General features: G+C 44.3%; 3 protein-coding genes across 4 annotated transcripts in view; 2 read left to right on the forward strand and 1 right to left on the reverse strand.

The window, feature by feature from the left end:
- The window catches only part of Cds2 (CDP-diacylglycerol synthase 2), a 46654-nt gene extending 37934 nt beyond the window's left edge, over window positions 1-8720 (reverse strand). The window contains exon 1 of the mRNA XM_050134097.1: window positions 8437-8720. Within this exon, the coding sequence (XP_049990054.1) occupies window positions 8437-8490 (54 nt within the window). The 5' untranslated portion in view covers window positions 8491-8720. The remainder of the gene's footprint in view (window positions 1-8436) is intronic.
- Window positions 8721-13659: 4939 nt separating this feature from the next.
- Pcna (proliferating cell nuclear antigen) lies at window positions 13660-17386 on the forward strand. Its single transcript, XM_050134100.1, has 6 exons — window positions 13660-14058; window positions 14721-14818; window positions 14965-15032; window positions 15335-15529; window positions 16794-16917; window positions 16997-17386. Exons 1-6 carry the CDS (start codon window positions 13838-13840, stop codon window positions 17074-17076), a joined length of 786 nt encoding a protein of 261 aa, XP_049990057.1. The 5' UTR covers window positions 13660-13837; the 3' UTR covers window positions 17077-17386.
- Window positions 17387-18766: 1380 nt separating this feature from the next.
- Window positions 18767-25861, forward strand: Tmem230 (transmembrane protein 230). 2 transcript variants are annotated; one of them, XM_050134102.1, is made up of 5 exons: window positions 18767-18969; window positions 20086-20185; window positions 20693-20811; window positions 22922-23044; window positions 25261-25861. In XM_050134102.1, exons 3-5 carry the CDS (start codon window positions 20713-20715, stop codon window positions 25399-25401), a joined length of 363 nt encoding a protein of 120 aa, XP_049990059.1. In that variant the 5' UTR covers window positions 18767-18969; window positions 20086-20185; window positions 20693-20712; the 3' UTR covers window positions 25402-25861. The 2 variants fall into 2 exon arrangements, with proteins under 2 accessions (XP_049990059.1, XP_049990058.1); XM_050134101.1 differs by lacking the exon at window positions 20086-20185 and having other exon boundaries at window positions 18769-18969.
- The last annotated feature ends 433 nt before the right edge of the window (window positions 25862-26294 follow it).

Below are 26294 nucleotides of genomic sequence, written 5' to 3' on the forward strand. Positions count from 1 at the left end.
CCTCAATGGTTAAGAGCACTGGCTGCTCTTCCAAAGGACTCAGGTCCAGTTCCCAGAGTTGACATAACAGCTCACAGCCTTCTATAACTCCAGTTCCAAGGAAATTGATACCCACTTTGGGCCTCTGCAGGCATCAGTCACACATATAGTACTCAGATATATACATGCAGGCAAAGCGCCCGCACACAAAAATAAACAAGTTAACTAAATCTTTAAAAAAAAAATACTGAGCTAAAAATCCCAATATTCAAATCCTATTTTTAGAAAAATGGGGAAAACATGGGTCATAAAGCAGCTGTATACACAGAATGCAAGAATGTATAAAATGTTCAAAATGAAATGACATAATATATCAAAATATTAACAGTGGTACCTAAGCAGCAGAATTAAGAATTAATGAATTTCTGTCATTCTTTTTGGTGCTTCTACAGTAAGTATCTTTATCTTCATCTGTTTCTTCATAACCATGAATACATTTGAAACACTGTTTACAAAGAACCTTAAGGGCACTGGCTTCCATCAGCACAAAGGGAAAGCTGTCAAATTACTCAGGGCTGCTGGTTACTCACAGCTACCTGCACAGGGGCTGAACCATGTTTGGGTCTCTCATGGGTTCACAGACAGATTTTATTCTGACGTGTGCACATTCATTTGTTTCTACAGGATAGGCCTGGATCATTTCCAGTGAGAAAGTGGGATTTAAACAAGACAAAGTGGCAGAAGATGACAACAAAAGATATTTCAGAGGTTGGAACCAAGGACCAAGATCAATGACGCAGAGGCGCCCAGCAGGAGGAGGCACCAGGGAGACAGAAAGGAGTCTATGCCTTTGTTCCATAATTCACAGGGTAACTGCAGAAGGCCTAGAAGATGCAGAGCCCATCCTGAAGAGCTAGGCGAGACTCAGTGGGAGAGAGTTTACAAAGGTAAAGGCTTCAAGTCCCCAACTACTGGAAATGTGCCAGGGCCGCAGGTGAAATCCAGGAAACGCTTGGTTAGAGCCTGAGTCCTGAACTGGGCAGAGGAGCAGAAGAGATACACAAGACTAACAGATTTCTTTCTAATAATTTAGAATAATTTAGTGTGTGTGTGTGCATGCACGTACGTGCATGCGTGTGTGTGCGTGTGTGCGTGCGTGTGTGTGTGTGTGAATCCACAAGACTAATTAGGACACAAGATGGGGAAGACACAGCTCTGAGTCACTAGTGGGGGTGGGGAAGAGTCCATGACAGGCATCTCTCCATATCAAAGATTCAAAAACAATCCGTGGATCCCAGGACCCAAAGACTTTTTCAAATTCTCAATCAAGTCTTCAGGAACACTCAAGATGACTCTGGAGAGACCCTATTGCACAGAGGTTGATGCCACAGGCACCAAATCGAAAGGACATCTGATCTTGGCAAGACAGAGCATGGCCTTTCCACAGGTGCCAACCCTCAGGAAGGGGGTGTGTCTCTGGGGAAACACCGGCAGGAGGAAGGAGCCTCACAGTAACCCTTCCCTCAAATCCTGACCCAGCACGCACTGCCACTTAAAATAACATGATAAAATTTAACTTTTTGAGGTCACTCTGTGGATCCAATGCCATCCCTACTGTTGGATAAACACGAGGTCAAAGATCAGCGACGGGCACAAAGACGGTGGCTAATTGAGGGTGGGGGTGGGGTGTAACCACTTCCCCACACAGCTACTACAGAGCCAGACTTGGGAAGCAGAAACTCTGCTTAACGCCAGGAACAAATCAGTATTCATTTAACAAGACTCTGGCAAACTTAATTGTCAAGAGCCAAGTCCTTCCAAACTGGAGGAGTGGCTGGACTTTTCTAACCCCACAGCCTCTTGCGCCAGTGGAGGACCAGCGCTGTCAGAGCACAGAAGCAGGTAAACAAGCTCTATGAAGGAGTCTGCTCAGGCTACACAACCCCAGAATGCAGGCAATTAGGAAAACTAGACACATGGACAAGATGCTTCAAACAATCCAAAGAATGATTATTTGAACGGTGAAATGTATGACAGAGATTCACTTTGAGTTTTTCAGCTGGGGACAGTGGCACATGCCCATAATCTCAGCACTCAGGAAGCAGAAGCACAACGATCAAGGGTCCAGGGCTAGCTTGAATTCCATGAGATCTTGTCTCAAAACACTGAGGGCTTGAACTGTGAGACCGTGACCTGAGTTCAGACACAAAGAGAAGTGGAAGGAGAGCACTGATTCACAAAACTTTCCCCCAACCTACATACACACACACACACACACACACACACACACACACACAGAGAGAGAGAGAAAGAGAGAGAGAGAGAGAGAGAGAGAGAGAGAGAGAGAGAGAGAGAGAGAGAGAGAGATTATTTTCAGGGCTAGGGGTATAGAATACACACACACATTAGTTTTTAATTTTTTAAGGGCTAGCAGTATAGAATATTTGAAGTAGCAACCATTATAGCCTGGGTTTAACCTCATGCACAACCAAAAACAAAAACAATTGTTTAAATCAGGAAAAAAAATCACTAGAAATAAAATAGGTATAGAGTCTGTGATATAGGTGAGTCAGTTGGTAGACAATCTACCTAGCATGTACAAGGCCTTGGGTTGCAGCCCACAGCTGACTGAAGAGAGAATGTTCTGGGACCTGCTGACATTGATGACTGACGATGCTAGACCACACAGTCCTGATGCTTAGTCATGCCTGGACAGCACTTGCTCTAAGCCTCACACACTGCCCTGAATGGAGTTCTGTGGTGGCCAAGCCAAACAGGGAGCTCCACTCAAAGATGTCCCAGTGGCTACTCTCAGGGCTGGACTTCAAAATATAAAAATCAGAGAACCAATAACTGAGAATTGCCTTCTGTCTGTCTGTCTCTCTCCTCGTTATTGTTTTTTCTTCTTTTGTTTTGTTTCTCCAGACAGGGTTTCTCTATGTAACAGCCCCGGCTGTCCTGGAACTCACTGTGTAGACCAGGTTGGCCTCAAACTCAGAGATCTGTCTGCCTCTGCCTCCCCAGTGCTGGGATTAAAGACCTGTGCCGCCACCACCACCCAGCCTGGAGAGGCTTTCCTGACCAGGAATAAAACCCAGGCAAGAGAGGTGAAAGTGTAAATCCTAATAACCACTAGACCATGAGGGAGTGCAGTATTTTTTCTTTAAAAAAAAAAAAAGTTCGCCAGACGATGGTGGCGCATGCCTTTAATCCCAGCACTCAGGAGGCAGAGGCAGGCAGATCTCTGTGAGTTCGAGACCAGCCTGGTCTACAGAGCTAGTTCCAGGACAGGCTCCAAAGCCACGAAAAACCAAAACAAAAGTTCTCACCCCCACACTCACACATGCACTAAAACCTCACTTGCTTTTATATTTTACGTTTTAAAAGATGATTTTGCAATCTTTTATTTATAACTACATAAGAAAATTAGGCCTTAAGTGGTGGCACATCCCTTTAATCCCAGCAGAGGATCTTTTGAGTTCAAGGTCATCCTGGCCTTCACATTGAGTTCTGGAGCAGCCAGGACTCTATAGTCTTAACTCTGTCCCAAAAAACATAAAGGAATTAAAAACAAAAACAAAAAAAACAGATAAAATTTAGGCTTTTTTTTTTCCAAACCAAAACTCATCAGTACAGGAACTCCTAAAGACTGTAAATTAATGCATTAATTCTATATCCTTAAAGGCAGCATTATGCAATATGAGAGAAAAAAGTTAAATGACTTCACACTATCAACCCATCTACATCTAATAGATAAGTTACTTTAAAAAAAATATACAAATGCGAGACCAGCCTTGTCTACAGAGCAAAGTTCCAGAACAGGCTCCAAAGCTACAGAGAAACCCCGTCTCAAAAAACCAAAAAAGAAAGAAAGAAAGAAAGAAAGAAAGAAAGAGAAGAAAAACATACAAATGCACAACACAGTTTTTTTTAATAAGATCAGTTTTGTGGGAAAAGTCATTTCCAGCAGTAATAAATGGGGAAGTAACTGAGTCTTTAAAATAAAACAATATTGTTTTACCAACATAAATACCAGCAAGATGGCTCAATGGGTAAAGATGTTTACTGCCAACCCAACAACCTGAGTGCAATCTCCAGGGTCCAAGAAGCAGAAGGAAAGAGACTGCTCCTGCAAGTTATCCTCTGGCCTCCACAGTTGCCAATGCACGTCTCACACAGGCATGGTTCAGTAGTTAACAGCACTGGTTCCTAGCGCCCACATGGTTGCTCACAATCATCAATAATTCCAGTTAGGGGATCTGATGACCTCCTCCATGGGCACACATGTAGTACATAAACATGCATTCATGCAAAACACTGATACGTTTAAAATAATCTTTTTTAATTATAAAAATAAAAAACGTAATTCTGCTTCTGAAAACCTAGTTACAGATCTTAAAATAAAATTTCAGTAGTTTAGTCTCAAAAATCTACCAAAAAAAAAAGATTTTTAATTATTCAGGAGAGTCTTGAGGTTTATCATAGCTAATGCTATGGAAGAAGATAACTACAACCCAGACCAGGAGGCACGAGCCTGTTGCCTGCCTATTCTCAGGGTGCTGAAGCAGGAGGAATTCAACTTCAAAGCCAGCCTAGTCAACATAATGACAGAGAAAGTAAAAGTAACAAGAGGGCTGGAGATATGGCTCAGTGGTAGAGCACTTGCTCAATGTTTGAAGCCCTGGGATCCACTTTCCTGGTACCAAGGAGACAAAGACTGCACATGCTAACACCTAGTGTTCTTTCTACAATTAAAGTGCGTCATCTGAGCACTAAAAAGTTCATCAAGGAAATGAACTCAAAACAGGTCACAGAAGGCCAAGCATTATTCTAAACATAACTTTAGGTTAAGGTTTAAACACATGGCAAGACAAAAAAAACAATACTAATTTAAATCCTTTAAAAAATCTACTTTAACCAGCAGCCACAGTAGCTGCCGTGTTCTTACAGTGCACCATACTGTCTTAGTGTATACCCCGTGTATACACTGAACCCAGTCAAGTGACTGGAAGAAGCCCTTGCAATTTCACCATCTATAGTTTAGGGCTTGATGAACTGACTTATTGAAGTGGTAAAGTGGCGGAGCCCAGGCACAAGGTAGATTGTCTACAGCTAAAACTTGAATTCTCCTTTCTAGTCAGGTGAGGCATACACCTATAACACCAGCCCCAGGAAGACAGAGACAGAAGGACTTCCAATTCAAGACCAGCCTGCGCTACACACAAGCAAGTCTGAAGCCAGCCTGTGTACCAGTAGGGAACATAAGACCCCGTTTCAAAATAAATCAATAGATAGACAGGTAGATCAATAAATAACTCGCTGCCTATCTATACTAACTTCATCCATCTAGAATGGAACTTTGAAACAACTAAAGCTGTAATTTTCACACCATTTCAGCATCTAAGTAGAGCAAAAACCCAGAGCCTTCCATTTAAGCACATAATAACAATCTCCTGAAATGACAAACCAATCGTTTTCAGTATTTTGGTCCAGGTTTCATCCTCTTGCTTCCTAAACTCTGCTGAGAAAACATGACTAGGCAGCGCAGACTCTGCTAAAGCTAACTTCCAGGGGTCTTAGTCTGGCAACTGCTTTGGGACTCTAGATCCCAGAGAACATTTCCTTTATTAGCAACGTGCTTTGAGAATTCCATTCTAGGATGCTAAATATATCAAAATACCTCCTGACCTTTATAAACACATTCTCCAGATTATTTTGATAGTGGTGATTGTCTACTAACAAGACAGATTTGCAAACACAGTTTAGCAACTGCAGCATTTAGAGGAATCTTTCAAGATTGCCCCTTAAAAAACTGACCTGAAAATTGTTCTTTGGATTCTTGAAATAGGAAGTAACAGAGTTCAAATTCCACAATTCGTTTCCTTAAAAAGGCACAGAAACATAAATAAAAACAAATCTTTTTTAATTTTTTTTTTTAAGCCAGGCAGTGGTGGTGCATGCGTCTAATCCCAGCACTCCAGAGGCAAAGGCAGGTGGATCTCTGTGAGTTCAAGATCAGTCTGGTCACCGGGTGGTGGTGGCGCACACCTTTAATCCCAGCACTCAGGAAGCAGAGGCAGGCGGATCTCTGGGAGTTCGAGGCCAGCCTGGTCTACAAGAGCTAGTTCCAGGACAGGCACCAAAGCTACAGAGAAACCCTGTCTCAACAAAAAACCAAAAAAAAAAAAAAAAAAGATCAGTCAAAACAAGTTCCAGGACATCCTGTTACAAAGAGAAATTCTGTCTCAAAAAATCTCACTACATATATTATTCATCAAAAGAAAATAATGTATCTTTAAATGTTTCCTAATGTACTTTTTATTAGAAATATTTTTTATTTTTAAAATCCCATTTTATTCTATTAAAATAATTTTTATATATTTTTATTTTATTAAAAAATCCAATTATGATTTAGATATAATAAACAATCATTACCCTGCACAAGCTAATTGCCTACAACAATCTTTTGAACAGAATGCATAACTGCTATATTTTAGGGAGCATACACCTAACAGACCTCACAACCACAAGCCTCCTCCATGACACGCGCTTTAAAAGCACTTGTAATTACTAAGGCTAGACAGCTCCTCAGACCCTCTCTATGTAAAATATGGATGTGAATGGAAGAATTCAATAATGCTTGGGGAATGGAGCCAAAAAGCTGGGCAGTGAGTGTAGAAACTGCTTCACCCGCTAACGTCACAGACGTTTTATCTTATCTAGTTATTATAGTTGGGGGGGGTTTGCTGTAATCCACCAGATTAGGCTCCCCACTCCACCCCCCAAAAAAACAAAGTTTCTCTATATAGCCCTGGCTGTCCTGGAACTTGCTCCATAGACCAAGTTGGTCTCACTCAGAGGACTCGAGAGATCCACCTGCCTCTGCCTTTGCTGGGAAGGAATGGTGCAGCACCACACTCCGCTCCTCTAGGCCTTTTTTCTTCTCCCACTTCTACCTCCTGCGTCCAGAACCCCCACTAACTAGACAGGGGCTCACAGTGTAGCCTTCAAACTCACCAGCGAGGATCCAGGGCCAATCTACCATACTCAAGGGGGAGGATTAGAGATCTGTAAATTCTGTCTTTGCAAGACACTAAGAAATCTGGACCTCAGCCCTAAACTTTCTCCAAAGGGGTAGAGCTCTCCTCTGCTGACCACTGTCTACAGTAGTAACAAAGTTATCTTTCATCTGAAACATTCTTCCTGGTAAAACTGCGGTTGGTGTACTGTCACTAAAGCGTATGCCTATTTCCTTCCTGATGTCCTCTCTAGCCCATTTAAACACAGTCAAAAGGTACAAGCTGGCTGGATGGTTCATGCCTTTAACTCTAGCAAAGGCAGGCAGAGATGGATGACGTCCAAGCCAGCAAGCAGGGCTTCATGGAGAGATTCTGTCTAAAACCAAACAAAAGTTCAGAGGAAAAATGTAGGCTTGATGTAAAAAAAAAAAAACGGAAAGGGGAGGTGATACTAAGCCGGGCATGATGGTCCACACCTTTCATTCCAGCACTTGGAAGGCAGGATCTCTAGGTTCGAGCCCAGTCTGATCTATTGAGCGAGTTCCAGGCCAGCCAGAGCTAGCTACAACACCAAGAAAGCCTATCTCGAACAAACAAAAAGATATTAAACCTTGTCAACTATTAATCAGAGGAAACGCGGCAGATGCTGCAATATCGAAGACAGGCTAGAAACCGTCAGAAGAAACCCTTATTTCCGTATCAGCTTGCGAGCCTAAGAAAGCATCTCCATCATTCTGGTCCAGGACCCCTCAGTCTGTTCTACACATCACCGATCCTGACCACTGCTAAGCTGAGAAGCGCAAGGCCACACAACGTCCACAGTAACATAAGCACTCTCCACCTTTCCCAACTTCTCCACACAAACCTTGCACTTTCAAAGGAACGCTCCCCACATTGGTTGTGTCCCTGCCAAAATGGCCTCCTCCTTACCTTCCTCCTTTACCCCATCAATGCCCACACTTGGCGCAGTAAACAAACCCACCATTGGGAGCACACACCTGCTCATTAACTGGACGGCACACCGCGTGAATCAAGACGCCTCCCGGATAGACCCCAACAGATTTAATGTTTTAATCATGTTCAAAATAGGGTTTTAATCTCCCAGGGAACAAATGCTATGGCCTGAGTCTCCCCCCACTCCCCAGTTAACGACAGCTTTTTTAAAGCGAGCGGTGAGCCTACATCGCACTCACCGAGCCCCAAGCAAGGTCTGTGGGGTGTCCAGTCTCCACACCGGGAAGGCCTAGGAAAAGCATGGGCCCCACCCCCCACCCCAGGGCTCACGCGCTACTCCCCGCGCCCGCGGACGGCTACCCCACGAGCGAAGGACGCCCGCCGACCCTCTGCGCAGCCCAGGCCCGGTGCCGAGGGCCGCTACAAAGGTCAGAGGACGAGACTGCCGGCGCCCCCCGCCCACCGCACTCAACGACGCCTCTACCTTGTCCTCCGGCGGTGCGTCCTCGCGGACAGTCCTCTGCCGTAGCTCGGTCATGCTGGGGACCAAGGTGCGACGTCACCCAGGACGAGCAGCGCGGTGGCCGCGGAGGTCGACTCAGCGCGCACGGCCTCTCCGCGGGCCCGAGCGCCTCGCAGCCCCGCAATGCCTCGCACAGTTCCTGCAGCCGCGCCGCTAACCCCGAGCCCGGCCCCGCCCAGCACCGCCGCTGCCGCCGCCCTTACCCGGAGAGCAGAGCCGCTGCCTCCCTGGAGGCCGCTCGCTCCTCCTCCCAGGAAGCTGCGAGCCAGCGCGCACGCGCACCGCCGCCATCTCGGCCCCGGAGCCTAGACGCTAGGGGGCGGGGCAGCGGGAAGGAAGGGGGTGGGTGCGAGAAGATGAAGGAGCTCATTGGACAAAACAAGGAGGGGGCGGGATAGGGGAGCAAAACGAAGCAATGGGCGCTTGCGTCCTACCGCGTGTGCCCGCGCAGGATGTAACCCGTTATTGGGAGGCGACAGCGCCCCCCGGCGGTCTAAACTAGCCATCACTTGCTGCTCTCGGCCTGGAGTCCAAATGGAGAGACCAGGTGGACCTCTGAGCAGAGGGCTTCATAGCAGAGGTGAAACCCAAACTTAAGCGCAGGTTGCCTTGTCAAGCCGTGCTTAGTAAATTAATGAGCATTGATTCCGTCTAGGCACCGAGCTTAGAAATCACTTTGGTTGGTTTGTCTCGTTCAAATCATATGTCTTTTTTCTTCCCAGCACAAGTGAAGAGACAAGTGGATCTGATCTATGTAGCCTGTGCCAGGGCTACACAATGAGACCCTGCCAAAGGAAAAAAAAAAAAAAAAAAAGACAAGACAAGCCCCGCCTACTGCCTTCCCTGTCCACCACAGAGGCAGGCGGGTCTTTCTTCAGCTTCCAGTCTGAGCCTCTCCTTTTCCTCTCTCCCAAAGAGGTAGCTGCTGCCGTGGCTCCTCTCCTCTCTGTGTGCATGTGTGTTTATAAATGTGTGTATCTGTGTGTATGTATTCCTGCATATCTCTCTCTCTCTCTCCTCCCTCTCCCCTTCCCTTCCATAACCCACTAAATAAATATCTGCAGGCCGTGCCTATCCCTCTCCATCTCTCACCCACCACACTACTCCCTGCCTGGGATCCACTGCCACTCATGGCCTGTGGGCCACTCAGGGGCTTCCTGCCCGGGACCAGCTGCCTTCAGGGACCTGCGGAATGGTCTCATGCCCACTGCCCACTGCTGCCACACGAGGGAACAGCACCGTTTTATTTAACCATTACACAAAGTATTACAAATTTCTTGTCTTAAGTCTATGTCTTGTTTTGTGCTGAAGACAGAATTCAGGCCTAGCTTATGTTAACATATTCTACGAGTAAGCTACTCCCATAATTGATTTTTGGAATGTTTCTATGGCTCCCCTACATGCCTGACATAGCCTAAGAAGTTGATGAATGGATTTTAAACCTGTATTTAGCTGGAAGCTACAAAATAGTAAAAATTAAAACCCAGTGTATTACCAAAATCACACTGTAGTCACTGTTCCCATTAGCTGCCCCAACTCAGTAACACTAGTATTGCTCCAGCGTTGCCCTGGTGAAAATCGGGGGCTCCCAGCCCTAAAACATATTGTAATCTAACAGTAAGAGGTCTTTGCAACAGGGAGGTACAGTTTCTTCTTAGCAATTTCGATCTGAGTTGTGAGTTTTCAGAAAGTATCTGAAAAAGACAAATAAATAAATGATACTGGTCTCTGAGTATATTTCAATTCCTGTTAAAAATGATTCAAGTGAGCTAGGCGGTGGTGGCACATACCTTTAATCCCAGGACTTGGGAGGCAGAGGCAGGCAGATCTCAAGTGAGTTTATAGGCCAGGCAGGTCTACAGAGTGAGGTCCAGGACAGCTAGGTCTGTTACACAGAGAAACCCTGTTTTGAAAGAAGAAGGGGTAGGGGAGGAGGAGGAAGAGGAAGAGGAAGAATGGAGTCAAAGTGGCAGTATAACACTTAGACAAACTTCAGAAGCTCTGAACGATGAATTTTGTTTCCTTTTTAACAACTTTGCACAAATACTTAGGTGCTCTTGCTGCTCAGCTGGCTGTTGTTTTTGTTGGGTTTGGGGTTTTGTTTTCTTTTATCAGATAAAAAATACCACTGCCGTCAGACCACAAAAGCTGCTCTTTCTTGTCTCTAAAAATAAGCATACGGATGATAATTTTAAAACACTTGTAAATGCTTTGAAGTCTGTGGGAGCACCAGTTGGACCAACACCATTTGTCACTGCTTTATCTATCAAAGCATCTAAAAAACTTAGAGCATCAGTTCAGAGCGACCGCATCTTTGGGACAAGTAAAGGTTACTATCCAGATGCTCTCCTTTTGGGTACTAATCATGTAGTTGAAGGCGAGAGGGCTGGGATGTAGCTCAGTGGGTAGAGTGCTTGCATGGCACCCACACAGATGGGGTTCAGTCCCCAGCACCCCACAAACTGGGTGTGATGAGGGTACACATCTGTAATACCAGTATGAGAAAGGTAGAGACAAGAGAATCAAAAGTCTGAAGACATCTTCCTCTATATAGTGAGTTCAAGTCCAGTCTAGCATACGTGAGAGACCCTGTCTCAAAAACCAAAATACAGGGCTAGAGATGGCTCAAAGGTTAAGAGCACTTGTTGCTCTTGCAGAGGTTTGGCTCTCAGCGCTCACATGGCAGGCCACAACGTCTGTGACTCCAGACCTAGGACATACAATATCCTCTTCCTGCCTCTGACAGCACCAGCTGCACACATAGCACACAGACATACATGGAGATAAAATACCCACACACATCAAATAAGATAAACCAAGACCTGGAAACCAATTAATAGAAGTCAGAGTTATGGAGTTATGAAACGTGTATTCAACTAGATAATAACTTAGAATTCGACCTGAACAAAGTTCTCAATTAGCATCATCAGACCTATCCAGATCACACCAAGTAGTGAATTGAACTGGTTAACTGAACGCACACCTAAAATCAGCATTGTGGGGAGCAAGAATTCATTACTCAAACAGTTCTAGAAGTCATGCTAATAGTACTTTATGTCAGTTTTAATACCTTTCTTTCGATTGCACAAAAAAATCAAAAGGAAAAAAAAATCTTCCTCTTCCTCACACCTTCAATCCTTCAATCCCAGCACTTGGGAGGCAGAGGCAGCCTGGTCTACAGAATGAGTTCCAAGACAGTCAGGGCTGCATAGGAAAACCCCACCTAGAAAAACCAAAAAAGAAAAAAAAAAAAAGTCTCCTCTATCCCCAGGCAAAGAATTTGCTTCCTTCACATTCCCTTATGCCTCCTCAATTCCTGTTTTTTTGTTTTTGTTTTTTTTTTTCCTGCTCATTAGTCTTCCCTCTGTCTCAGCTGAACTTTCTACTGCTGTGAAGAGACACCATGACCACAGCAACTCCCTCTTTTTTGTTTTGTTTCTTTTTGTTTTTTGAAACAGGGTTTCTTTGTAGCTTTGGAACCTGTCCTGGTGTGAGCCACCACTGAATGGCAGGAATATTAGTTTTAAAAGTCATGTCATTCTTCATGTCTTATCGAATATTTGTTTAGAAAAACACAAGCAAGATCTCATAAGAATTTATCAAAGTATTTTTCTTACTGAATTTATATTCACTTGAACTTACATTTGACAGCCCCCCCACACTATGCTCATTTTTGTTTTTTTGGTTTTGGGGGGGGGCAGGGCAAGGTTTCATGTAGCTCAGGCTGGCTGCAAACTTGTCATGTAGCCAGGGATGACCTCAAACTCCTGAACCTCTTTGGCTTTGGACAGTAGGAGTGTTCTTCTACTCAATGATAAAGAGTTCTTATGCAATTTTCTGGCTAGATCTCCAAGAGAGGAAAAGCAAAAACAAACAAGACTGACCTAAAGAGAAATGCTGTAAACAAGAAAAAGATACGTATACAAGATACCTGATTAATACTATCATATGTAAAATATTCCTTTTCTCCCCTTTGTGTCAGTCTAGGCAGATGGTCAAAGCCAACTTTAAAATCCATTACCACCCACCCTCAGTCTTCCCGTGTGCTGGAATTACAGTTGTAAACCATTCTTATCAGCTAAAATATTAAAGTTTTTAAAATTTTATAAGCCTTATTATTTTAAAAACTTGCAAATAAATAAAAACATCACACACCAAAACTCTATAACAACTCAATGAATTTCTATACAGTTAGAAGAGGCATTTGAAATAGCTGTGGTGTTTCACACTAACATTTTACACTAAGCATCAAATATATTTTATCCATCACCAAAAATAAAAAAACATTAGAAATAGAAAAACAATTAGCTTTATATCCGTTTGTAGCTGGTGCCTATGACCTGCATTCAGTTTTCCTCACCCTTATAATCAATAGGAAAAAGAAATTTCAGTAGAACAAAATGGAGCAGCCCAGGAACAGTGAAAGACGCTCCACCTGTAATAGCTGACGTTTTCCCGAATGGGAAGAGATTTTAAAATGAGATTATTGGTGCTTAGCGTCTAGCTCAAAGAGTTTTGTCGAGACCTTGGGTTCATCCCCGGCTTAGATAAGTTCAGGCTGGGTTCATCTCCAGCCTCAAATTAAGATGAAAGCACCTAATAACACCTACAGTTAGGAAAATACGGGAAACGGGCACTACAACAAACTAATCAAGTAGGTGGCACCTGTGGGTTATATATCTGCGAGATAGTGATACTTTGTGGTTCTTTGCAGAAGTGTTCACGGTAAGAAGGTATTCTTTAATCTATAGGGAGAAAAGTTCCGAGCAACGCACACAGTGAAGTGTTATGAAATCGGGGTTAAGATTCGGTGGCCTCTTTATTACTCGATATTTTGCAGCGTTTTCGCTTACATAGTAGCAAAAGGAACGCGCTTTGTAGTGTTTGATGTAGGTATATTCTTCGGCTTCAGGCGGGCCGCCGCGCAGAGCTCGTTTCGTACGTGACTTTTATTTCAGTGGCGCGGAAACATCCCAGGAAAGAAAAAGCAACCGAGCCTACGCCACAAAGCAGGGCCTTGACGACATTCTATGCGGATCCCATGATGCCCCACGCCACCCAGGCTCGTACGCCGCAGCCCCGCCTCCGCGTGCGCGACTGGGCGGGCCTTGCGCGACCCACAGATACGATTGGTCCGGAAGGGGAGGTGGGTGGAGCAGCGCGGTGACGTCGTGACCCTCGAGCACGGGAAGAGCGCGCGCAGAGGATGCGGCAGCATTAAACGGTTGCGGGCGCAGTGGGCTCCAGTCGTTCCTTCTGGGTCTTCGCTGCCACTTCTGCATCGCGAACCGGGAGAGCTCGGCGGCCAGACCTCGCTTCCGTCAGTGTCTAGCTAGCATCTAGTTGTCGCGACTCCGCCACGATGTTCGAGGCTCGCCTGGTTCAGGGTTCCATCCTGAAGAAGGTGTTGGAGGCTCTCAAAGACCTCATCAACGAGGCCTGCTGGGACATCAGCTCGGGCGGCGTGAACCTGCAGAGCATGGACTCGTCGCACGTCTCCTTGGTGCAGCTCACTCTGCGCTCCGAAGGCTTCGACACGTACCGCTGCGACCGCAACCTGGCCATGGGCGTGAACCTCACCAGGTGAGCGGGTGGCGGGAGCTGGGCCCTAGCCCTCCCGCCACGGCTCTTGGCGGGGCTCCGGCCTCGCGCTCTCATTGGCTGGCGTGGTAATCCGCGCCTTCTGGTTGGCTTGTGGAACCGGGGGCGGAGCCCAGCGAAGCGCGCGTTCTGAAAAGCCCGCGCTGGCGGCCGCGCGAACCCGCTGTTTCCCCGCCAAAGCCACAAAACGGGTGCCGGCGGGAAAATGCCCGCTCCAGAGATCTGCTCATTAAATGCCAGCAGCTTTTTAGTGAAACAACCTGATCCTGGCTAATTTTAGCTGCCTACTAAACGTGTGCTAGTGAAAATGTCCACCTAGAGAGACAATAGACAGTTTCTGGTCTTGGATTCCGAAATTTTACTGCGCATCATTTGTGGGAAAATTTGCCAGTCTTAGTTTTTAGCTTTGCCTCGGCTCCTTGGATGTGCGTGTTCAATGGCTATGTGTGACTTAATTTTGCTACAGATACATGAATTAGTATCACTTCTTTACATTCTTTAAAGATTTCACTCCGAGGGTATTTGGAGTAGCCTGTTTAACTGTTCCTCCATCGGGGTGGGTGTGAAATGGTAACATCTTGAAATTGCCTTTAAGAACGTAGCTGTTGAGCCCATGTTGTTAAGCCTTGTGTCTTGTTTTGTAGCATGTCCAAAATACTAAAATGTGCTGGCAATGAAGACATAATTACACTGAGGGCTGAAGATAACGCTGACACCTTAGCGCTTGTATTTGAAGCACCAAGTAAGTTAACACCTTTAAAATTCAGTTATAGAAAACAAAGTGTGATGTTCTGTTTCTCGACACTAAACATCAGAATTATTATGGTTATAAATTTTACATCATAGTTGTAAACATGTGCTTCAGTAACATTTGCTTTTCTTTGTTAGATCAAGAGAAAGTTTCAGACTATGAAATGAAGTTAATGGACTTAGATGTTGAGCAACTTGGAATCCCTGTGAGTATCTTGTTTTGGTTTTTCTAGACAGGGTTTCTCTCTGTAGCCCCGGCTGTTCTGGAACTCACTCTGTAGACTAGATGGAGATCTGCCTGCCTCTGCCTCCTGGGTGCTGGCAGAGTATCTTGTTTTTGATGGTGTATTTTCCCAAGCTGTGATAGCAGCTGCTGCATGTTCCACAGTGGGGTTGTCGGATTTGGAATGAATGGCACAATTTCACTAAGCTCTGCCGGTCTAAAATTAGAGAAAGTGAAGCAGTCTTCACGCTTGTCATTACTGACCTTTAACTTTGGGATTTACAGGAACAGGAGTACAGCTGTGTAGTGAAGATGCCTTCTGGTGAATTTGCACGCATATGCCGAGACCTTAGCCATATTGGAGATGCTGTGGTAATATCCTGTGCAAAGAATGGGGTGACGTTTTCTGCAAGTGGAGAGCTTGGAAATGGACACATTAAGTTGTCACAAACAAGTAACGTTGATAAAGAGGAGGAAGCTGTAAGTAGCAAGAGTTGTTGCATAATGTCTGAAAGGGAAGTACAAGCTTACCTGTTGAGCCAGCTCTCTGGCCCTAGCTTTTCTGAGATGGAGTCTGAGTAGGCCAGGCTGTCTTTGAACTCCATGTGTTATCACGGATGGGATTGGAAAACTAGGTGTCCAACGTTTTGCTTCCTAGAAGTGACTGACAAATATGTGAGGGTTAGCATGTGAACAGAAGAAAATGGTTGGGGTTGTGAAAGTCTGTTGGGATCATGTAGTTCTAGTAGTAGCTTATGAGTTGGAGGTTCATGTGCTAGCCCATTTAATGGTGCAGAAGCAGGCTGAGCAGAGTTGAGTGTCAACTTAGACTGAGGCACAGGCAACAGGATTGCAGTCTGAACTAAATTATTTTAGGGCTAAATATGGTGAAATTCTAGAGTGCTTGGCACAAGCATCAACTTGTCCTCTGCATGAATTTAAAATAAATGTATAAGAATTAGACTATATATGTATGTACACACACAGTCTGTGCTGAACTATTTCTGCTTCCCTGTCAACCTCAGATCTCAACACATTTAATTCCTAAGTAATTTTGTTTGATATATAGCATTACTACAAGAAAGGAAATTAAGGAATTTTTCAGTATTCACATATTCTTACTTCATTAGTTTGAGTTTGACTTGAATAAAATTGATGCTGATGCAATGGAAATTGGCCAACGTGTCCCTTAGCCTGCATTCAATCTGTTGGTCTTTCTTATTTTTAGACGTAGTTGTCTGTCAGTATGGTCTCTGAGGTCAGAAAAGGGTGTCAGATCCCTTGGGTCTGGAGTCATTGGATTTGGTTATGAGCTACTGGAGGTGGATGCTGGGAACCAAACTTAAGTCTTCTGGGGAGAATATTGAGTATTAACCCTTAAGCCAGCTCTCCAGCCCGGGTTACTTTTTGGGGTGGGAGTTGAGTGTAGGCATTCAACGCAGAACTTTGCTTGTACTCATACTAGTCAAGTGCTTTACTGGTTAGCTACCATTCCATTTCTTTTTCCTCTCTATATTCTTTAGACAAGATTAGTGTTTGCCTGGATAAGCTGCCTTTGTTTTGCTTGCTTGGGGTACGGTTCTACAGGAGAAACAAGCTAAATACGTTTCTTTTCCTAAGTCTCCTCTAAGTTTTCATAAGAAACCTTCCAAAGTGGTAACTAAAGGTGTTGCTTTGTGCTGTGTATTATGAATTAATCTAAGTTTCTTGATGTTGTCTATAGTGAGCCTGTTTTCTCCTCTAGGTAACCATAGACATGAATGAGCCGGTTCAGCTAACTTTTGCACTGAGGTATCTGAACTTTTTCACAAAAGCCACACCACTGTCTCCTACAGTAACACTCAGTATGTCTGCAGATGTACCTCTTGGTAAGATATTAACTTTGAGCATTGTTTTGTGTGTGGTATTTATAATACTCCTCAGTAATTAACTTTTCCTGTCTTTCAGTTGTAGAATACAAAATTTCTGACATGGGACACTTAAAATATTATTTGGCTCCCAAGATCGAAGATGAAGAAGGATCTTAGGCATTGCTAGAATCTGAGAAAACTAATCCCCTTTGAGAACTGCTTCTGACATGCCAGCATGTTTTAAAGTCTTTTCTGTCACCGAGTCTGTACCTGAGTACATATGTAGATATCTTCTGTAAATAACCTACTTTTTGTTTCTCTTCTCCACAATTTGTTTAAAGAATAAACTCCAAAGTAAAAACTGGTTCTTTTTACATAAACTTTTTACATTAGAAATACTGGTGATTTTTATAAATGATCTTGATGCTAAATAGTTTCAGGAAATGTTTTCCAATTTAAATAAAGTTAACTGAATTTCAAAAGTTAACAGTGTCTTGAAGCATGACTTCTGAACTCAGTGGAAGTTACCCTTTTATGTAATGGCTTTTTGTTTGTTTCCATTTTAAAGCAGCCTGGAGTTAAATGCATCATGGAGGTGACAATAGATGTTTAGCCTTAGTCTGTGATTAGGTTATCTAAGATATTTTCTAGTATGAGCAGTCTTGTTTGAGGTGGAGCTTTTAAAATACTTTGATCCCAGCACAAGAGGCAAGGGGCAGGTGGATAGCTTCCTGGGCTGGCCAGGACTACATAGACCCCCATCTCGAAGGCCTAATTTGAATCTTGTGGATACTTAATCTAAGCAAGAAGGGTTTAAAAGGCCTTGTGGGTTTGAAGAAAAGTCATGACATACTACATACTAAAGAGTACTTGAATATTTTGTATTTACTGTGTATGTGTGGAGGCTCACATGTAGAGTGCAGAGACAATTCATAGGCATTGGTACACCCACTACCATGTGGCTTCCAGGGCTGAGTGCAGTTCTTCAGGCTTGGAGACAAGTGCCTTCACTCAGTACTGATCATCCAAGTTACCCCACCATCCCGTTCTAATTTTTATGTGGGCATGCATGTGAAAAACCCAGGGCTTGCAGAGCAAGTCTTGTCTGGGTTTATGGGAGGGCCACACTTGAGCTATCTCCAGTTCTCAAATTAGTTTTCCCAGTGTACTTTGTGTTTGGCCGTTTGCTTTGCTAATTCTAGGTAATCAGTTAGAGCTCATACCCAGTAGCTACTACTATTCAAAGTTTTGTGCCAACTCGCAGAGAAGGAAATTGGCTGCAAATAACACCCCACTTACAGAACTCTGGGGTGATGGGCATGCTTAATGAAGACTGGTCACTGTTCCATGAGGATAGTTAGAACTCTTAACATGGACGGGGTTAGGGAAACAAGCAAAAGAATTTGGGGCTAAAAACTCCAGTGGGTACAGACTGGATTGGGTGAAAGGCTGAATAGGGTAGGGGAAGGTTCCTGGTCAGTTCTTTGCCCACCCCTCCGGATCCCGGGGGCTCAGCTATGCACAGACTTGGGCATGGTGAGTCAGCTGGGACCACATGAACAGCCTTGCTGTGGGTTCCATCCCAGTAGAAAGGGCTCTATCTAGGTATGGAGGTGGCAGGCCAGGGTCACCAGCACAAGACCAAACTGCTGGCCCACTGGGTATTCCCAACACTCCGGAGGCAGAAGCAAGGGGAACTCAGAATTCAAGGCCGGCCTGGTTAACGAAGGGAGTCCTAGGGCAGCCAACGCTACGTGGAGAAACTCTGCCACCTTGCGCCGCTGGGTGTGATGACGTGGCTTCCTGGTGGCGCCACTTCCGGGGCGCCTGTTCGTCCACCTCTTCCGGTGGGCTGGCGCTCTGACCGCCGTTGGCTGTTGGGCAAGCGGTGCTAGTGCGCCTAGCGGATAGGGGGCGGGAGCGCGCTCCCGGAAGCCATCCGCGAGCCCTCGCCCGGCCACCGAGGCTGCTCCCGGGAGCCAGTTTTGTCAGTGCTAAGTTCGCGTGGGTCCTGACCGTGGGTGGCGACGGCGGAGCCCGGCGGGAGGCTGCCCACAGCGCCACGCGCAGGTGCTTGGGGGTGTGGGGGGTGGCGAAGGTTGCGGTGGAACCGGTAAAAGCATAGTAGAAACTCGGGCTGGTAGTTTTAGAATTGTCATTTAGGATGCGATAAACTCCCTTCTAGAATCCTTGGCTAAAAAAAGCACAGATCTTCCTTTCCCGTCATACTCCGCCAACATTTCTGTGTTGATGCAAGTTTATAATGACAAAGCACGTAACTTTGTAGCATGTAATACAAAGCAGGCGTGGTTTATTGCCTCAAAACTCGTTTATTGGTAGCTTGACTTTTCAGGTTTAAGGAATTAAGCGTGTTATTGGATGACAACCCAAAAATCTTGGTACTTAACGCAACTTGATCTAACAATTTTAGAAACACGTTGCCGCTTTTTAATACTCGGCTTTGAGCTAGACTGTAATTAACAAAAAGGCAGAAACATTTGGCAACAGTTTTTGCATGCTAGTTACTTTAGCTCGACTGTAATAGCAGTGTCTGACACCTCACCAAGACCAAATGAATACCACATGCCTTTATGGAGATGATGTACAAAATACCACACCAGTGAAGGCCTGGCTTTCGAAATACTTAGTTTTCTTCTTTGTGTGTTGTTTTGTTTTTCAAGACAGGGTTTCTCTGTGTAGCTTTGGAGCCTGCCCTGGAACTCGCTCTGTAGACCAAGCTGACCTCCAACTCACAGAGATCTGCCTGCCTCTGCCTCTGCCTCCTGAGTGCTGGAATTAAAGCTGTGAGCCACCACCGCCCAGCTTAGTTTTCTTCTTAATGATATAAGCTTTTACAATTACTTTTGCAATTAAAATACCGCTTTGCTTACATAATTTTATGACTTTGTAAAGAATCTGCAAATTTCCGTTGTGGTAGGAGAGAGCATATGGTCTCACTATGCAGCCCAGACTGTCCCCCAACTTCATAATTCACACCTGTCCTCCTAAGGAGCTGGTATTAGTCACCTACTGCAGTAAGAGCTCAAATTTCAAATTTTTTAAAATGTAAACGTCATTGTTTTTTAACCTTCCCTACTCTCAAACAATACAGTAGTTATGATTTTGTTACTGCTCTCTGATTTGAATAGTTTGAGTAAAACAGGTTTTTTAAATCCATTTTTTCAGGAGCTGCATGATGTGGGAAGTAAAATCACTTGTTTCATGCTTGGGATGGGAGCAGAGAGGCAGGTGGCTCTGAAGTTTCTGGTGTGGTATTGATTAGCCAGTAAGTTACCCACGTTGATGAGATTTTTTTGGATCGCTTGCTCTTAGGATGGTATCACATCTAGAGTAGACAAAGCGAAGATGTGAGTGTGTACCATTGCTTATTCCCCCCCCCCCCCATCGCAAACAAAAGGTTAACTTGAAAATAAGAGCCTGAGGAAAGTTAAAGGGCAGGCAGTACTGCAAGGGAGGAGTTGAAACTGTGAGTTCAAGTCTTCACTCACCTCTGTGTGACTTGGGAAGAATTTGGAAACATTGGTGGCAAAGTAGCAGGGTCTGATGCTATGTGAAATGCATCATTCGGTGTCATTCCGTGAAGACAAGCCAGATACATAGAGGAAGTGTGCTTAGCGTGTCCAAGAGGTATCAGTCGTTGTAAGGGCAGTGCAGCCTAAGTTGCCATGTATGTGATCTAGAACGTGGCATTGCAGAGCTCCAGTGCACGTACCTGATGCCCTTGCCCGTCATGCACTATTTTTCCTGTGGCAGTAACAGTCTTTCCTTCCAGACTAGCTGTGCCACCGTGTTATGATGCCGTCCCGCACCAACCTGGCGACTGGAATCCCCAGTAGTAAAGTAAAATATTCAAGACTTGCCAGCACAGACGATGGCTACATTGACCTTCAGGTAACACAATTGGAAGTAAACCAACCAACAAATAAATCATGCAGCTGTGTATCTGTCATTGGGATTAGCAAAAAGGAAGCTTATTTCTAAGACCCTTCCAGCCCAGCTTGGAGAAGGGGTCTTGGCAGGGCCGTTTTAAACAGTTACATGATTACCCATTTCCAGTTTCACTTGAAGGGCTAAAGCCGTGTAGCTACAACTTTTATTCCGTTATACAGAAAGTATCTTCTTTCCTGATATCATGGGATGCAGTTAGTTACAGATACTCTTTATGGCAGACAGCCAGTAAGTAAGTTTGTGTCCTCTCCTGACTGCAAGTAGGATAGCATCTCCTTTTCCCCACTTTCCCTTAGGATAGAATATTCTAGTATTCATATTAAAAACACCAGAACAGTATGTGCTGTTAACTGCTGAGCTACCTCTTTGGCCCAGATTTCAGCTTTCTCAAAGCACTGCATTCTGAGTAAACTCGGGTCATTATCAGTTAATTCAGGGTGAAGAAGCAAGAAGGAATCCATTCTTTTAAATGTAAATAAATCAATTACTCTTTGGACTTATTTGAAGAAAGGTAAGAGGGCTGGAGAGTTGGCTCAGTGGTTAAGAGCATTGCCGGCTCTTCCAAAGGTCCTGACTTCAATTCCCAGCAGCCACATGGTGGCTCACAACCAACCGTAATGGGGTCTGGTGCCCTCTTCTGGCCTGCAGGCATACATGCAGACAGAATATTGTATACATAATAAATAAATAAATAAATAAATGTTAAAAAAAAAAGAAAGGTAAGAATAGCTCTGGTTCTCTGTGAGTTCGAGACCAGCCTGGTCTACAGAGCTAGTTCCAGGACAGGCTCCAAAGCCACAGAGAAACCCTGTCTCGAAAAACAAAACAAAACAAAACAACAAAAAAAAAAGAATAGCTCTGGCGTGCTTCCAAACACTTAACATCAGATTCAGAAATGAGCCAAATCTTAGAAGGTTTGCCTCTAAACCTTTTTAGAAATGTTTTTAGTGGCATATATTATTTCTACATAATAATGGGGCTCGTTGTGACATTTTCGTATGTGTTCATGCTGTATTTTAGCCACAATCCGTTTCTGACCTTGACCTGAATTTACTCAGAATGTAGTGCTTTGAGAAAGCTGAAATTTGGGCCAGAGAGGTGGCTCAGCAGTTAAAGAGCGCATAGTCTTCTAGTGTTCTTAATGTTTTATATTTATGTTTAATGTGTAGGAGTGTTTTGCTTTCATGTGCACCATGTGTGTGCCTGGTGCCCAAAGGCAGCCAAAAGCAAGCACTGGATCTCTGGGAACTAGAGTTAGAGGTTATGAGCTGCTATGCAGGTGCTAGGAACCAAACCCCTGTCAGTGCACCATGGATATGCAGTACTCAAAGAGGCCAGCAGAGGGTGTGGGGTCATCTGGACCTGGAGTTGTGAGTCACCATGTGGGTGCTGGGAATTGAACTCAGGTCATCTGGAAGGCAGATGCTTTGACCCTGGAGCCATCTCTCCTGTCTACAAGTACTCTTCTTGCAGAGAACCCTAGTTTGATTCCCACCATTCATGTCCAGTGGCTTACACTGCCTGTAACTACAGCTCTTGGAGGATCCAGTTCCTTTGACTTGCACAGGCATCTGCACTCGCATGTACATACCTCCACATAGACACATAATTTTAAAAAAAGTGAATGTTTTTTTTTTTTTAAAAAAAAAAAGGAAAGTTGAAAAATTCTATTTCTAAACTTTTGCCTGACTGCATGCTAAGTTACCTTCAGTTGCAGAAGTCACCTTTTCACTCTGCAGAGCATGGTGCTCACTCTGAAATCCCCACAGGTTAGTGTAAGCTTCCGTGCACATGTACTTAGTAATACAGCTAGGTGGCAGTAGCTTTAAAGGGCTTCCTTAGTTGTAATGAGGGGTTTAGAATGCCAGGAGCATCATCTACTCATGTCCCTGCTTTGTTGCACTGACGTAAGACTGACTTAGGACATACTTAAGATACTGGAAGTATCCACTTGGCTTCTTAGTTACCCTCTCTGCTTTAAAGTACATTGGGCCTGGTATTTTCATAATGTTCCTTGACATTTTTGTTGATTGTTTTTATTTCTCTCTTCCAGTTTAAGAAAAGCCCTCCTAAGATCCCTTATAAGGCCATTGCACTAGCCACCGTGCTGTTTTTGATTGGCACCTTCCTCATAATCATAGGCTCTCTCCTGCTTTCCGGCTACATCAGCAAAGGGGTAAGCTAACGGGCGTGTGCGATTGCGCCATGGGTCTCATCTGTGAGCCAGAGCACTCTTTATGCTCCAGATTAAATTCTACTAAAATCACAAGGCATGGTTTCTTTTCCCCTTTGAGCAAATGTTTCCATAATTCCTATAAGGTCCGGCTTCTCATACAGTTTAGAATATTGCAGCTGTGCCTGGCTTCGGGCTTCCAGACTGACACAAGGCTGTAGCTGGAGTCGTGTGCATCGTAGTTGCACAGTGTCTGGGGAGAGGCCATGAGTCTGTGTAAGAGTGTGGTCACCGGACCTTGTAATTGGGTTCCTTTTTCCATTGGTTTGGTCAGAGTCCCGTTGAGTTTCAGTAGTCAAAGCGTAAGTGGTTCTTGGCAGTTCTTCCCCTTGGGTATGTTTATGTACTCTGTGTCTTAAGTTATCCTGAATAGGTATTCTGATCACAGTGCGGGTCCATTCTTTCACAATCTAGAAAAAAAATGCAGTTCCTACTGGTGTTTTATGGTTGAAAAAGCAAAAATTAAGCATCATCCAGTTGCTCAGATGACAGTTAAGTAAAATTGTAGAACATGTATTTCAGGGAATGTTACATGCCATTATAGACTAAGCAAGAGTTGGGGTATTTTTGTTTTGTTTTGTTTTTGTTTTAAGAGGGTTTTTCTACACAGCTCTAGCTGACCTAGAACTCACTGTGTAAACCAGGCTGCCTTTGAACTTAGAGATCCTCCTACCTGTGCCTCCAGGGTGCTAGGATTAGAGGTGTGTGCAGCTTATGTAATATTAATTTAATATTACTTAATATTAGTAGTATTGGAGGACAAGAGTGTGTTGTGTTTACAATTTTAAAAAGTGATAGGGAAGTTGCTCATCAAGAAAGTGCTTCAGGCTCTGAGTTGTGGTTCCTAGCCCTCAGATAAAAAGCAGATGTCTTGGCATGCTTCTGTCACCCAGCACTGCAGGGTGGAGGTGGCATATCCCCAGAGCTGGCTGGCCAAAACTGCCTGTAAGTCTAGCTCTAGGGGGACTTGAAACTTCTGACCACTTCCAGTGACTACTCTTAGTAACTTAATTAAAAATAAATTGCAAATAAATGTGGAACATAATTAAAAATAAATCTTGGGGCTGAAGGGATAGCTCTGTGGTTAAAAGCACTGGCTATTCTCCCAGGAGATTGGGTTCAATTCCCAGCACCCATGTGGCTGCTATAACTCCAGTTCTAGGACATCCACTGGCCTCTTGGGATTAAGCACACTTGTGGTGCAGACATACATACAAGCATAATACATGCCCTAGATTATCAATTGCTGTGATAAGACACCATGACCAAGGTAACTTATAAAAGAAAGCATGTAGGTCAGGACTCACAGTTCCAAGGGATGGTAGAGTCCACGACTGTCGGTCTCAGAAGAGCTGGTGGGCTTTTAGACTGTTGAGACTGGGAAAGGCTGTTGGGACTTTTGAAGTTGGACTAGTACATTTCGCATTATGATACGGCAACAAGTCTATGGGGCCAAGTAGTGGAATGTGGTGGTTTGTGAGAAAGCAACCTTCATCTTTTTAAAAAAGAAAAACAAGGCAGTGGTGGTGCACGCCTTTAATCCCAGCACTCAGGAGGCAGAGGCAGGTGGATCTCTGTGAGTCTGAGCTAATTTCAGGACAGGCTCCAAAGCTACAGAGAAACGAACAAAACAAAACAAAAAGCTGGGTGGTGGTGGTTCACGCTTTTAATCCCAGCACTAGGGAGATAGAAGCAGGCGAATCTCTGTGAGTTCAATGCCAGCCTGGTCTACAGAGTGAGTTCCAGGACAGCTCCAAAGCTACACTGAGAAACCCTGTCTCAAAAAGCCAAAAAGAAAAAGAAGAGCCTTGAGGAAGTTGCTTGAGGTCAACCTCTGGCACACGTGCGTACAAGTGCACTTGTAGACACCAAACACACAGGTGTGTGCTTACCTGCTCGTACACACACACACAGTTTGAAACCGCAGAAGGAAATAAGCCTTAAACTTATAAACAGTTTTTCTTTTTTATAATTTTGAATTTGCTGGTTAATTTGTAATCAGAAGGAAATTGGGAGTGTAGTGCTTGCCTAACATGCCCAAGGTCTTAATTCAATCCCCAGCACGGATAAGAGAAAAGAGGGGGTGACAATTTATGATCAGCAGGAAGAGATACAAAGGTGTAACTTGTGTGGTACTAATATTTTCCTTCTGCCACCAGGGGGCAGACCGAGCTGTTCCTGTCCTCATCATTGGCATTTTGGTGTTCCTGCCCGGATTTTATCATTTGCGCATCGCCTACTATGCCTCCAAAGGCTACCGGGGTTACTCCTATGATGACATTCCAGACTTTGATGACTAGCAGTCACCTTGGCTTCTGAAGAGACAAGGCACCCACTTAGTGGGGCAGGAACTATGGCTGAGGGCTGAGGAAGTCTACAGTTTGCAGATGTTTTGCAAGACAATGGCCGGATTGTATGAGTCCTTTTCCAAAATGTTCGTGCTTTGTAATTAGCTAATTAGGACACGCTGTTTTCATCTGCTGGCCCTGGCGCAGCTTGACAAGTTTCTCCACCTGCGTGTGCATCATGTCAGAACTGTGAGGCTAATTGTCTGGGAAGGCAGACTGTTCCGTAGTGAAAAGTGCTGCCCTCGGGGTGAGCCTCCCTTTTGCCCTCGTCGTCAGTTTTTGTAGCATATGGAAAATGTATTATGTATAGTTTCTTATTACTAAGTAATTTATTTTTAAAATATCTATCTTATCCCTCACACTCTCCTCTACCTGCACATCATGGTAAAATTAAAATATCTGTCTCATCCTATATGCTTTCTACCTTCAAACCTTCATATTCTGATAAGACTAAATATCTGTGAGCCATCTATAATAGGCTTTTTTTTTTTTTTTTTTTTTTTTTTTTTTTTTTTTTTTTTGGTTTTTCAAGATAGGGTTTCTCTGTAGCTTTGGAGCCTGTACTGGAACTATGGAACTAGCTCTTGTAGACCAGGCTGGCCTCGAACTCACAGAGATCCGCCTGCCTCTGCCTCTCGAGTTGGGATTAAAGGCATGCACCACCACCTCCCGGTTTGTAATAGACTTTTTTAAAACGGATAGCAACCTAGAATTTTTAAACTGCAAAGTAGGTTTTCATAATGTAAGCTTCGCTGGATATGGTGGTATATGCCCTGATCGTGGAGTTTTAGGACAACCAGAGCTGCCAAGTGAGACCTCTGAAATAAAAAAACAAAACCAAAATA

The sequence above is a fragment of the Alexandromys fortis genome, unplaced genomic scaffold (assembly GCF_014885135.2).
Source record: "Alexandromys fortis isolate MF-2015 unplaced genomic scaffold, M_Fortis_MF-2015_v1.1 scaffold_6, whole genome shotgun sequence".
Lineage (NCBI taxonomy): Eukaryota > Metazoa > Chordata > Mammalia > Rodentia > Cricetidae > Alexandromys > Alexandromys fortis.

Coding starts and splice junctions, on each gene's coding strand:
- Pcna (XM_050134100.1), top strand. CDS start 13,838: ATGTTCGAGGCTCGCCTGGTTCAGGGTTCCATCCTGAAGAAGGTGTTG. Junction 14,059..14,720: donor ATGGGCGTGAACCTCACCAG/GTGAGCGGGTGG, acceptor CTTGTTTTGTAG/CATGTCCAAAATACTAAAAT. Junction 14,819..14,964: donor GCTTGTATTTGAAGCACCAA/GTAAGTTAACAC, acceptor TTTCTTTGTTAG/ATCAAGAGAAAGTTTCAGAC.
- Tmem230 (XM_050134102.1), top strand. CDS start 20,713: ATGATGCCGTCCCGCACCAACCTGGCGACTGGAATCCCCAGTAGTAAA. Junction 20,812..22,921: donor ATGGCTACATTGACCTTCAG/GTAACACAATTG, acceptor TCTCTCTTCCAG/TTTAAGAAAAGCCCTCCTAA. Junction 23,045..25,260: donor CCGGCTACATCAGCAAAGGG/GTAAGCTAACGG, acceptor TTCTGCCACCAG/GGGGCAGACCGAGCTGTTCC.